This window comes from Procambarus clarkii, chromosome 53 (genome assembly GCF_040958095.1).
Source record: "Procambarus clarkii isolate CNS0578487 chromosome 53, FALCON_Pclarkii_2.0, whole genome shotgun sequence".
In the NCBI taxonomy this organism is placed as follows: Eukaryota; Metazoa; Arthropoda; class Malacostraca; order Decapoda; family Cambaridae; genus Procambarus; species Procambarus clarkii.
In genome coordinates, this window is record NC_091202.1 from 34,733,377 (window position 1) to 34,748,074 (window position 14,698).

Below are 14,698 nucleotides of genomic sequence, written 5' to 3' on the forward strand. Positions count from 1 at the left end.
AGTCCAAGAATGAAGTATTCGCAAGGTATGTGCTTGCAAATCGACGCCAACGACCCGGTGAGTCGATTGACCAGTTTCGTCGGGCATTGAAATTATTAGCTAAAGATTGTCAGTTCAAAGCCGTGACTGCAGCAGAAGCTTGTGATAACTGTGTGAGAGATGCTTTCATTAATGGGCTAGGTTCTGCCACAATAAGGCAGCGCTTACTTGAAAATAAAATTTTAGACTTACAGTCAGCCTTTGACCAGGCTTAAGTTCTAGAAACGGCACAAAGACTTTCTGCCTCTTATGTTCAGCCAGGAGCTACAAACGCTGCCGTGACACACTCATTAGACCTGGAGGACTCAAGAGGACAAGGAATTGTAGAAAAATAAGTTGAAACATTTTCCGCAGCTACAATAGTGGTTTCAAGTGCTTCTTTTGTGGTTACATTCGGCATCCTCGCTGTCGATGTCCAGCTAGGGAGGCTCTGTGTATGAATTGCAAGAAAAAGAGTCATTATGCTAAGGTCTATCGATCTTTGAAACAGTGTAACGGTGCTTCAAACACCCAACATTCAGATTCTATGTTTGCTACTTTAGCTGGGACTTCACCCTCATGCCTCGGTAAATCAGTTCTTAGCTCTAAAGTCAATGGGATTCCAGTCAGTGCACTGATAACTTTATTCATAAGAATATTTCCGAGCAGAGCGGGTTACTCGTCAGTGTTCTGTAGACTTTAGAACTGCAAGGAGAAACTTACCATGATGTGAATATCAAAGTGTTACCCGATTTCTGTGTCGATGTGATTTTGGGCCATAAATTTTTGCGAAATCATTCCGTGCTCGAAATGACTTTTGGAGGAGAAAAACGCTCACCTTAGAATAGGTGGATTACCTGCTTCATCGCTCTTCAGTAATTTAACACCATACTGCAAGCCGATTGCTGTAAAATCCAGACGGCATTCTGAGGCTGACAAGATGTTTATTGAATCTGAGACAGCACGGATGCTGCGTGAAGAGATAATTAGGCCCAGTAATTCTCCATGGTGAGCACAGGTATTAGTAACTAAAGGAGAAAATCACAAGAAAAGAATGGTTGTAAATTATTCACAAACAATAAACCGATTAATGGGGCTGGATGCCTACCCCTTATCACATATAGATATATTTATGAATAATGATGCCAGATTTAAAGTATACAGCACACTCCTTCCATGCATGAAGCCATATATCTGGGGGATAGCATTCAATGGAAGAGACGGTTTAGGACCATTCTCTCGAATGTTTTGCAAGTGCAGCTAGTAAGGAAAATTGAGCGGGAGGCATTCTCTTGATTGGGCTTGAGAATTTGATTGATTATACTGTTGGTCCAAGAGATAGGAAGTTCCCTAGTAATATAGCTCATATTATACAGCTCAAGAAGGGGATTTTCTGGTACTAGAGGAAGCAAACGCAGTATGTCATAAGTGATCCCATCCTCACCGGGGGATATAACTTTACCTTTGTTTAGGGCCGAGAGTAACTCAAACTCAGTAAATGACACGTTGCATTCATCTTCCTTATGAAGCATGAAGTCAACGAGCCTTTCTCGATATCCGTAACCGGCATTTAATCACAACAAACTCTAGTATCAGCTTACAACAAACTCCAGTATCAGCTTACAACAAACTCCAGTATCAGCTTACAACAAACTCTAATATCAGCTTACAACAAACTCCAGTATCAGCTTACAACAAACTCCAGTATCAGCTTACAACAAACTCCAGTATCAGCTTACAACAAACTCCAGTATCAGCTTACAAACAACTCCAGCATCAGCTTACAACAAACTCCAGTATCAGCTTACAAACAACTCCAGCATCAGCTTACAACAAACTCCAGTATCAGCTTACAACAAACTCTAGTATCAGCTTAAAGCAAATTCCAGCATCAGCTTACAACAAACTCCAGTATCAGCTTACAACAAACTCTAGTATCAGCTTACAACAAACTCCAGTATCAGCTTACAACAAACTCCAGTATCAGCTTACAACAAACTCCAGTATCAGCTTACAACAAACTCCAGTATCAGCTTACAACAAACTCCAGTATCAGCTTACAACAAACTCCAGCATCAGCTTACAACAAACTCCAGTATCAGCTTACAACAAACTCCAGTATCAGCTTACAACAAACTCCAGTATCAGCTTACAACAAACTCCAGTATCAGCTTACAACAAACTCCAGTATCAGCTTACAACAAACTCCAGCATCAGCTTACAACAAACTCTAGTATCAGCTTACAACAAACTCTAGTATCAGCTTACAACAAACTCTAGTATCAGCTTACAACAAACTCCAGTATCAGCTTACAACAAACTCTAGTATCAGCTTACAACAAACTCCAGTATCAGCTTACAACAAACTCTAGTATCAGCTTACAACAAACTCTAGTATCAGCTTACAACAAACTCCAGTATCAGCTTACAACAAACTCTAGTATCAGCTTAAAGCAAATTCCAGCATCAGCTCAACACTCTAGTATCAGCTTAAAGCAAATTCCAGCATCAGCTCAACACTCTAGTATCAGCTTACAGCTAACTCTTGCAGAAGCTTACAACAAACTCCAGTATCAGCTCAAAACAAACTGTATTATCAGCTTACAAGAAGCTCTATTATCAGCTTACAACAAACTTTAGTATAAGCTTACAACAAACTCTAGTGTCAGCTTACAACAAACTCTTGCATCGGCTTATAACAAACTCCAGCATCAGCTCACAACAAATTTTATTATCAGTTTAGAACAAACTCTTGTATCAGCTAATAACAAACTCTAGTATCAGCCTACAACAAACTCTAGTAATAGCTTACACCTGGCTCTTGTATCAGCTAATAACAAACTCTAGTATCAGCTTGCATCAGCTTACAACAGACTCTAGTATCAGCTCTCAACAAACTCCAGCATCAGCTCTAGCATTACCTTACAACTTACAACAAACTCAGCATCAGTGTGATCAACCCATCTTCCTGTTCAGTAAGTAATTATCAAAAGAAGGCACCAAACCGGGAAGGCTATGTACCACCATCAAATGTGCGGCATAATCAGAGGGCGCTAAATATCACCAAGGATGCCAATACGAGAACAGAAACACATAAGGCGAACGATATCAACAGTATCCGACTCATCAAGAATTCAATCGAGGGACAAGTGACAGCGAGGGACGGTCGGAAAGCAAGACACACGCTCGTTCTGGAAGTCAGGACATTCAACAAGGATATGCACGACTGTAAGAGGGACAATGCAATTTGGACAATACGGAGCAGGGCGGCGCTCTATTAAGTGACCATGAGTTAAGCGAGTATGGCCAATATGCAACCTTGCCAGAGCTGTTTCCCACCGCCGGTTATGGTGGTAGGAGGAAGGCCACAGGGACACACTACCCTTAAGAGTACGCAGTTTGTTACCAGTAACAGAAGACCAACAACCCTGCCAACGGGCAAAGATGGAGGAATGAATAACTGGGTAAAAGTCGGAATAAGGAATACCTTAACGGGAGATGGGAAAAGTATGGATAGCTTCCTTAGCGGCAGTATCCGCACGCTCATTTAAAGAGACACCAACATGGCTGGGAACCCAGCAAAACTCTACCGACTTAAATTTACTGGAGATAAGAAACAGCCAATGTTGAATCTCGATGACCACCGGGTGGATCGGATTAAAGGACCCCAAAGCCATGATGGCACTACGAGAGTTAACTACCACCACAAAGGAGGATTGACAACGAGAAAGCAGGAGACGAAGAGCATAGAGAATAGCATAAAGTTCTGCTGTGAAGATGCTAGCCTCTGGAGGAAGGCGACACATATAAGTGTGGTCAGGAAAACAACAGAGTAGCCCACACCGTCAGCAGACATAGACCCATCGGTGAAGACGGAAACGGAGTGGGAGTGTGAAGAAAAGTGCTCAAGGGAAAGGCGTTTCAGAACTGTAGGAGGTAAAAGCTTTAGTGATGCAGGTCAGGGAAGTACAAAATTAGGGAAGAGGGACCCTCCACGGGGACAAGGACAGAAGAATACGAGGAGAAACATTGGTAATACGAACCGAAAGAGAATCTTGGCATCAACGGGCTTGACAGCGAAGGGGATCCTCCTGTTTAGATAGTACTTTTTGTAACTATGTACACCATAGTACAAATATTGATGTACTAAGCAATTAGATTGTAGAATTTTGTACTATTAACATTTATAAAGTCCGAAAATAATGAAGTTCAAAAATAAAACTAAAAAAAAAATTCTAGGCCTAGTATAGCACACATATGTACTATATTAGGCCTCAGGTAGCGTGTATTAGACCTAGGACGGTTAGGTTAGGTTAATAGTTTGTCATTACAACATAAGTAAAAATCGTTTTCCGGTTTGTCTAAATTTAATAGTATCAATTTCTTTCTAGTTTGGTTGTACTTCAGTGTATGTACTATGGGCCTCATTGTTACTATAAGTACTATCAAAACAGGAGGATTGGCTGCTATATCTGCAAACCATCCTTATTTGGACGAGTATTGTGAGCGTGTGAGATGGTGTATATTGAGTACGAGGAGAGGTTTGTCTTTGGACACAACCAATAATTCGGACATTAAGGGAAGGTTTCCTTTCCATCATAAGTCCAAGTCATATTAGTATACCCAACACCTTCTGATGTTATAACAACCCACAGATATGATTCCAAGAGTGATATTATTGCACCCAACACCTGCTAATGTTGTAGACAACCCACAGATGAGTCCAAGAGTGATATTAGTGTATCAAACACCTGCTGATGTTGTAGACAACCACAGATATGAGTCCAAGAGTGATATTAGTATACCCAACACCTGCTGATGTTGTAAACAACCAGATATGAGTACAAGAATGATATTATTTCACCCAACACCTGTTAATGTTGTAGACAACCACCCACAGATGAGTCCCGGAGTGATATTACTGCACCAAACACCTGTCGATGTTGTAGACAACCAGCAGATGAGTCCAAGAGTCATATTATTGCCCCCAACATCTGCTGATGTTGATGACGATTAACAGATACGAGTGCAAGTGATATTATTGCACCCAACACCTGGTGATGTTGTAGACAACCACAGATATGACGAGGTTTCACAGGATAATGGTCCATGAAGGACCGAGGCGTCGTCACTGCCTTTGTTATACTTGTGGGTAGTGTGTAGTGTTGAGCCGTGTTAGTGTGACATACTCTCCACATACTGATGTTGTACATGACCGACTGTGGTGTGTGAGCCGTGTTAGTGTGACATACTGATGTTGTACATGACCGGCTATGTGGTGTGTGAGCCGTGTTAGTGTGACATACTCTCCACATACTGATGTTGTGTGTGTCAGGTATAGTGCTGGATGGTGCCTAGTTCATAAAGGGAGGAAATATCAATAACAATCACTTGTTATATATACGTTTTGATCAGATTTTGTTAATAATTATTTAATGCTTGTGTAGTAAATAGCATATGACGAATGTCAGTAGCCAAATTATGGAAAGAAGTAAATTAGATATAATTTTAAAATCATCTACTGATAGCATATGATGCGGTGTAAGGTAAAACAATAAGGAGTGAATCAACAGAAATAGTAATTAATTATAGAAAGGGTGGAATCACTCTGCACTGTTAATGGACAATTCCAAAATGTCCTGTTCTAAACTTGGCTACCTTTAACTTAACACAACTGAATTAATAAAATTTTCAGTGCTTTATATAAATTTATTGATATGTTTCATATGACAATGGTTTATAAATCACTACATTTGGGCAGCTTACATAAAGCGACTGATGGAAGCACATAGATTAATGGAACAAAAAAATGCTTGGTAATCATCAAAAAGTTTTAATTCTACATAAATCTAAATTCACTACAACCTGAAAACTTAGAAATTTATAACAGAGGACATAAAAATTCAGCATTTCTAGCTGCTCCTTAAATAATTTTAACTAAAACTCTTGTGTGATGTTATGACAAAACACTTAAAGTAAAGATATCAAATTCATTAGAATGTGAGGCGAAGTAATGTATGACTTTGAAGCATACTTTACATACATACATTCCACCTCCACAAGAACAAAAGATTACCACACTGCCTCTAAATATGGGACGCCTCCATCCTTGATTAACGGTCCTTAGGAACAAAACCCTTGTGACCAGACAATATATTACAGCTCGATCATAAATAGTCAAAATTAAATCGGGAACTTGTTAATCCGTAGCTTCTCACCAGGTGGTATCAATAACCACACAGCGACAAATTAATGCTTATACAATACCAAATAAGATTTGCAACAAAACACTTTATCGTGACCTAATAATTTGAACTGATAATACAGCTGATCTAAAATAAATAAAAATGTTCCTTCTTGACGTCTCCGGATATTTGCAGGCGTCAGATTAGATCACTACGAGTCATTATTCACCTCCATGGTACTACTCCAAGTCTCGGGGAATGTCTGGAGGTGTGCCTCCGCCACTTCTACTCCCTAATGATGGCCACCATAACCGTCTTGTAGTCGCCAGAAATATCACCCTGTAGAAAAGAAACGGATCGCAGGCGGTTAACATCTAATTTGTGCTCATATCAGCCGGTCCTCCTAAGGTTTCCCCAACGTCAAGAAATTGTCGCACACTAGAGATTCAGGAACCAGACAGTCGTAAAATTATCGCACACTAGAGATTCAGGAACCAGACAGTCGTAAAATTGTCGCACACTAGAGATTCAGGAACCAGACAGTCGTAAAATTATCGCACACTAGAGATTCAGGAACTAGACAGTCGTAAAATTGTCGCACACTAGAGATTCAGGAGTTAGTGAGGCACAAATTGCGTCACTAACTCCTCCTTCCACCACCGTCCATAGGATGGGTCCCTGAACCCATTATATGCCTACAGTACCCTTATCCTAACCTACTAGAGGACCCAAAACAGAAAACGGGACAGTATGTCAATTTCGCTAGCCGCTACCATATTCTAGTACGACGATTTTTGAGCTTAGGTAAAGTATACGTAAAAATGCGACGTTTTATTAGGAGGACAGGTTAGAGGAGGGTGAAGGGAATACCAGTACGATTAACCACACTTACGAACCCACTGTAAATTTTGCAATACATCTTCTATCAAATATATTCCTAAAGTTACCTTCGATGGAATGTACAAAATATAGAAAATTATACCCATAAAAAGGTTCACGATTTATAACATTGGAGAGCCATAGGCATAACATAACGTGAGAGCAACTATAAACCTAACCTACCCTCTCCTAGGCCACATTTATTACATATGTGTACGATGCTAGGCCTAGGAAATGTTAGGTTTGGTGGTGGCCGACCATCTACACAAAATATTTGTACGCAATTGTTGTTTTTAGTGATAGTCAAAGAAACTTTTGTACGTTCATTAACCCGTAACTACAGGCACTCGAGTAGCAATTACAGGCACTCGAGTAGTAACTACAGGCACTCATGTAGTAACTACAGGCACTCACGTAGTAACACTAGGCACTCATGTAGTAACTACACACTCGTGTAATAACTATAGGCACTCGGGTAGTAACTACAGGCACTCATGTAGTAACTACAGGCACTCGTGTAGTAACTACAGGCACTCGTGCAGTAACTACAGGCACTCGTGCAGTAACTACAGGCACTCGTGTAGTAACTACAGGCACTCGTGCAGTAACTACAGGCACTCGTGTAGTAACTACAGGCACTCGTGTAGTAACTATAGGCACTCGTGCAGTAACTACAGGCACTCGTGTAGTAACTACAGGCACTCGTGCAGTAACTACAGGCACTCGAGTAGTAACTACAGACACTCGTGTAGTAACTACAGGCACTCGTGCAGTAACTACAGGCACTCGTGTAGTAACTACAGACACTCGTGCAGTAACTACAGGCACTCGAGTAGTAACTACAGACACTCGTGTAGTAACTACAGGCACTCGTGTAGTAACTACAGACACTCGTGCAGTAACTACAGGCACTCGTGTAGTAACTACAGGCACTCGTGCAGTAACTACAGGCACTCGTGTAGTAACTACAGGCACTCGTGTAGTAACTACACACTCGTGCAGTAACTACAGGCACTCGTGCAGTAACTACAGGCACTCATGTAGTAACTACAGGCACTCGTGCAGTAACTACAGGCACTCATGTAGTAACTACAGGCACTAATGTAGTAACTACACACTCGTGTAATAACTACAGGCACTCGTGTAGTAACTACAGGCACTCGTGCAGTAACTACAGGCACTCGTGTAGTAACTACAGGCACTCTTGTAGTAACTACAGGCACTAATGTAGTAACTACTGTTATGATCTCAGCCTGCAGGAGAAACGAGTCTCCCTCCTTGAGAGTTATTCGTCAAGCCTGACCTGATTAGAAGGTCTAGCAAATATTGAGGTGATAACGCATATGTAAAATAGTTGCTTGGATATGTATAACAATTTGAGATTATGGGCAATGAAGAAGAAAACAGATAAATGACTGGCTAGGAGATGTGGACATTTTGCTGGAGGCGTGAGGCTCGCTTCTGGAGGGGCTTTGACCTCACTTGAGGCCAGACATCGCAGGGGAAAAGCCGCGCTCCGTTGAGCTCCCGTCAGAAGGGAACCCCCAGTGATATATCTCGAAGAGAAGAGAAGTGTGCAGACGTACCAGCTGTGGAATCGAGCTGGGGACGTGTGGTCTCAAGTCGTGGGCAATAATTAGTGAATATTAAGCCGCCCGGAGGCATTATTGTGGGCCGTGGAGCGCCCTGACCAAGCCTGTCAGAGGAAGAAGCGCCCTCGACCAGACGATCTGTGGTAAGCACGATATACGCCAGTTCATAGTGATTGCTTGTAGTTGGTCGTGTGCCCAGCGACAGTAGCGATGTTTATTTATAAGTTAGACATGTTTTAATAAGGCAGAAGGCCTGAAATAAGAGAGTGGAGAGGGAGGAACACTGAGCGACGTCCATCCCCTCTGAGCGCTGGCGGGCGACTGAGGGAGCCTGGCTCCTGACGGAGGAAGACCCTCCCAGCGAGTGAGGACCGCCGCCAGGCGAGGTGGAGTATGGACCCGCCCAAAACGGGGGAGTCCACTCTCACTGTATATAGAGGACAGATAGAGGTTGGAGGCAAACATATTGTGTGATTATTTTTGTTCATGTGTTAATGGGGAACATTTTTATTGGAGTGTCGATGGGTTGCAGGTTTGTCTTTGGGGAAGAAGTTGCTGAGAACTTCGAAGCCAGCATAGATGAAGTAATTGATGAGACTCCAAGGTAGTGAAGCAGAGGACCTCGAGCTGTGAGGAGAAGCAGTGAAGAGGAGTGTCACGTGCTTCTGTAGAGGTGGAGAAGCACCATAGTTGCTCGAGGAAACTTCATGGTGTAGCAGCCAAGAGAGCTGTGGAGGAACCTAGCAGAAGGGTGAAGCACCTTAGTTGCTCAAGAAAACTTCATGATAGCAGCCTGGAGGAGCTGCAGAGGATCCTGGTAGTGAAGCCCGGAAGAACCTAAGGATATTAGGGTAGTGAACTTCCAGAGGTGGAAGGGAAGTTCTGGTGGATTACTTGTAGGGAGTTGATAGTGTTTGGTTGTCAGTAACGTGCAAGACGCAGTGAGAGGTGAGTGATTGTTGGTATTCTGATGTCAAGGAGTGTTTTACACTGAAGTTTAGAGTTACAGTCGTAGGCTGGATTACCTACAGACGTATGCGTTCTAGGACTGATAGAGTGATCGATTGATCATTGTTGTGTATCAATGACCATTTATACTGATATGTTATTGCATTCAAATGCTGATTTTCTTGGTACACATTTATAGATACATATATATATTCTCTTGCTGATGGTGCAACAGTGTATGTAGACTTGATCAACTTGAGGAGGTTGATAGTATCAGGTGGTGAACCAGGAGATAGGATACCACTTGATAAGCTGATGATAGAGTTCTGATGGTGTTGGAGTGCAACCTGATTGTAATATTATAGAGTATAGGATTCATTATTATGATATGTGTGTATGTATTGTGTATGTGCTTTGTCCAGTAAATGTATCACAATTTGCTGGTGTTTGCCCTTGTCCTAGTGAGGCTTCCCAGGAGGTAGTAAAGAAGGAGAGAGAAAGAGAGAAAGAACCAAGAACCACTGCTGTGGACAGGGTAGGAGGTAATACTAGTAAGTCATAGGGGATTGAGGAGATCATATCTCATAAGGAGAGAGTGGGGAGTCACAGCGGCTCGAGTGGGTGTGTGCACGTGACAACGAGGCTAAGTGTTGGAGCCGCATCCCCTAAACGTGTGAAGTTGAGCCCCTCTCCAAGAGCCAGAAGCGCCAAGGGTGATCTCCTAGTATAAACACTCTACCGAGTTGTGGGTTGGGTTGTCCATAGAGAAGGATCAACGACGACAACACCAACCAACCCACAGACTATAATAAAATTGGGGGCCTGTGTCCGGGATAGTGAACTGACACACCCACACCCTGTCTTAAGAGTGGATTTGTACACCCTTGCTGAAGTAAACTGTGTGACCGCAGGTGTATATTCTCTCTCTTGGGAAGACTCACAGGACAAAGATGGATAAGGTGCAAGCGTTTGTGGAGTCAGGCAAGCCTGAGGACTTGGAAGGTTGCACGAGGGATCAATTGAAACAAATAGCAGAAAAATGTGGCATTAGGTTGAAAGCATCTAAAGTAGCTGGGATGAAGGATGAGATCCTGAGGCAGTTAAGAGCCAAAAATGAAGCGGCAGAGCAAGGAGCCCAAAAAGGAGCTGAAAGTGGAAAGGAGGATGATGGGCAGGATGACGTGAGATCCCAGGGATCGAGTATGAGCAGCAAGAGTAGCCGCAGTAGCAGGAGTAGCCGAAATAGGAGCTTGGAGAGATTCCAGTTAGAGCTCCAGATGCAGCAACAACGAGAGGACAAGGAGAGACAATTCCAGCTGGAAAAGATGAAATTGGAACTCCAGATGAAAAATGAAGCCAAGAAGGAAAAAGAGAAAACCAGACTGGAAATAGAAAAAGAGAAAACCAGAGTAAGAGAACTGGAGTTGGAACAAGAGAAAGAAAAAGAGAAAGCAAGACTAGAGGTCGAAAAAAGAAAAAGAGAGAACAAAACAAATGCAGATAGAAGCGAATAGAACCTTGGCTGAGCAAAGGATTGAACATGGGTTGCCAGAGAGCACCACCCAGGTATCACACCCACCAGATGTTAGGGTTAGGGAGAAGGACATTCCCTTGTTTGTTCCGGAAGAGGCAGAGAGCTTCTTCGAGCATTTTGAAAAAGTAGCCAGTATCAAGGAGTGGCCACAGGAGGAATGGGCCCAGCTGGTCCAGTTAAGATTGACCGGTGCAGCCAGGGAGGCATACACCCAATTGTCGCTGGAAGAGTGCCAGGATTACGCCACAGTAAAGAGCAGCATATTGCGCTCGTTTCAGTTAACCCCAGAAGCTTATAGGAAGCGCTTCAGAGAGATGATCAAAGTTGGAGCGTGTACGTTTGCTGAGACAGCAAGAGATCTGGAAAGACGATTCCAGAAGTGGATTGAGGCTGCTGGAGTTGGATCTTACGCTGACCTGAAGCAACTGATGGTCATGGAGAAGTTCTTGGAGATTATGCATCCCGAAACAAAGTTCAAGATCCAAGAAGCAGGGATAATGGAGGTGAAAGATGCCGCAGATAGGGCGGATATGATTACTGAAGCATACAAGAGCTTGAGGGAGAACAGAGTGAGAAGCGAGGCGAGACGCAGCAATTGCAGATCCAATGGAGTCTGGGGAGGAAGAAATTATGAGAGACCCAGAAGAGTCTGGGGTGAGAAAAATTTTGATAAATGGGCAGATAAAAGTAAGTACCCTAAAACTCAGAAGAGTAGGTCGCGCACTTCATCTGAAAGTGAAGATGGAGGAGCCAAACGAGAAACTATTCGTGATCCAGGGAATCAAGAGTCCAGTAAAGCCCCACAGAGTACAAATAGTGTGCCTGGCTCGAGGAACTCTCATGCGAGTGGACAAAGTCAGAGCCGCTTTGGTACATATAGAAGAGATTTTTCCCAGATGAGATGTTACAATTGTAACGGATTGGGTCACGTGATGCGAGATTGTAGGCAGGGCAAGAGAGTTGTGACCCTGGCCATGTGTGACCCCCGAGGTAAATATACTAATGTGTTCCGAGACAAACCACAGAGATCAAACTTAGTGAACGAGAGGTATAGGCCGTTCATGAGCAAAGGTTGGATCAGTGTAGGAGGCCAACCTGAGGTAGAAGTTGGTATCTTAAGAGATACCGGAGCTAATCAGAGCTTGATTGCGAGAAGCCTGATTGGGAATGATCGACGGTTAGCTGGCAGTGGGAAGATGAAAGTATATGGGTTATTGTCTGAGAGTGACATGCCCGTATGTACTGTCCAGCTAAGGTCGGAATATGTGTCGGCAGAGGTGATGTTGGGAGTGTGCCCCGACATACCTGTTCCAGGAGTCCAAGTGATCCTGGGAAATGACTTGTGCGGGACAAAGGTGTTGCCAAGAGTCATAGCGGAGACTGTGCCAGAGGAGAGCCCAGAAGGCAACGGCATGGGTGGGACACCTGAGAGTGTGAACCTGACTGACATCCGAGGAGATGCGTCAGGAGACCGCCAAGCCATTGAGTACCCTGTCTCGGTAGTGATGAAGGCAGAGGTGGCCGACAAGGAAGACGCTGGAGAAGATGATACAGTGTCGATTAAACCGGTAGAAGATATCGATGTAGATATAGCGTGGCTGTTTGATGAAGGTCCAGCCCAGGAGAATGAAGTCTCGGTGAGGTCAAAAGTGAAGATGGCCCAGCCGAAGAAGAATCATGTGAAGAGAGCGGACCTGAGTAGAGCCCAGACTGCTGAAACTAAGAGTCGGAAGGTGAATGCAACTGTGCTGAGTATGAATGAGGAAAGATGTGGACATACTGAGGACGGGAGTAGAGCGTCACGTTGTCCACGAGCACAGAGGCATCTGGATAGTAGAGTTAAGTTGTTTGAGATGTCAGGAGTTGACATGTTCCACAGAAAACGTGAAGAAAAGATAGTGAAGAAGAGTAATAACCGAGAAAATGAAAGGAGAAGAGACAGTATGTGTGGAGAGATGCTTACGAGCACTTTGGGAGAGGTAAAGCGACATGTATGGTCGAGTGCTGTTGGATGTAGTATAGTGCCCGAAGAAACTTTTAGGGAACGAAGAAGAGTTGAAGGAGAAGAAATGGAGTGGTACAGAGGTGAGAAGTGTGAGAAGAGGATGAGGATACAAGCATGGAGGAGTAGAAGAAAGCCGAGGACTCGGTGGGAGTCGAACAGGATGAGGTCTCGGATAAATGAGGAGACGAAAGGGAGAATCGTCGGTGAAGACGAGGGAGTGAAGTATGATGACAGGAGACGAAAGTATAATGGCAGTAGATGGAAGTGTGAAGACGACAGAGGAGGTACAGACAGTAGATGTCTGACTCTGGACGTGAAGAGAAGACGAGGAAACGGAGGGTGGAGACAGTAAGTAGAGTGGACCGATGGAATGCAGGCGTCCAAGGAGGACAGCCTAGCCAAGAGGTGCCAGAGAAGTCAAATCGTTTGTGAGAAGACCATGTTTCTGGAGAGTTGTGAGCCGGATGTTGCAAGGAGCAACGAACTAATTGTAGACTCTTAAGGGAGTACGTAAGCAGATCAACCGTTCGAACCAATCGGTTGAAGAACGAGACAGTGTGGTGGCGGATGTATTATCCCGAGCCTTGCCACTGGAATAACTCTCAAAAATAAGGGGAGGGGAGTGTTATGATCTCGGCCTACAGGAGAAACGAGTCTCCCTCCTTGAGAGTTATTCGTCAAGCCTGACCTAACTAGAAGGTCTAGCAAATATTGAGGTGATAACCCATATGTAAAATGGCTGGTTGGATATGTAAAACAATTTGAGATTATGGGGCAGTGAGTAAGGAAATAGATAAATGACTGGCTAGGAGATGTGGACATTTTGCTGGAGGCGTGAGCCTCGCTTCCGGAGGACCTTGACCTCACTTGAGTGCCAGACATCGCAGGGGGAAGCCGCGCTCCATTTGAGCTCCCGCCAGAAGGGAACCCCTAGTGATATATCTCGAAGAGAAGAGAAGTGTGTAGACGTGCCAGCTGTGGAACCGAGCTGGGAACGTTGTGGTATCAAGTCCTGGTCGACGAGCAGAGTTTAATAAGCTACTCAGAGGCATTTTCGTGGGCTGTGTGGAGCGCCCTGACCAGACGCCGTCAGAGGGAAAGCGTCCTCGACCAGTTAACCTGTGGTAAGCACGATATACACCAGTTCATAGTGATTGCTTGTAGTTGGTCGTGTGCCCAGCGACAGTAGCGATGTTTATTTATAAGTTAGACATGTTTTAATAAGGCAGAAGGCCTGAAATAGGAGAGTGAAGAGGGAGGAACACGGAGCGACGTCCGTCCTCTCTGAGCTCTGACGGACGACTGAGGGAGCCCGGCTCCGGACGGAGGAAGACCCTCCCAGTGAGTGAGGACCGCCGCCAGGCGAGGTGGAGTATGGACCCACCCAAAACGGGGGAGTCCACTCTCACTGTATGTAGAGAACAGATAGAGGTTGGAGGCAAACATATTGTGTGATTATTTTTGTTTATGTGTCAAAGGGGAAACAATTTTATTGGAGTGTCGATGGGTTGCAGGTTTGTCTTTTGGGGAAGAAGTT

The 14,698-nt window shown here is 44.0% G+C and overlaps 1 protein-coding gene across 2 annotated transcripts in view; it reads right to left on the minus strand.

Moving 5' to 3' along the window:
* Window positions 1–5,706: 5,706 nt before the first annotated feature.
* The window catches only part of LOC123749953 (annexin-B12), a 34,932-nt gene continuing 25,940 nt past the window's right edge, over window positions 5,707–14,698 (minus strand). For both annotated transcript variants that reach the window (XM_069304870.1, XM_069304871.1), the window contains one exon: window positions 5,707–6,542. In XM_069304870.1, the coding sequence (XP_069160971.1) occupies window positions 6,489–6,542 (54 nt within the window). In that variant the 3' untranslated portion in view covers window positions 5,707–6,488. The remainder of the gene's footprint in view (window positions 6,543–14,698) is intronic.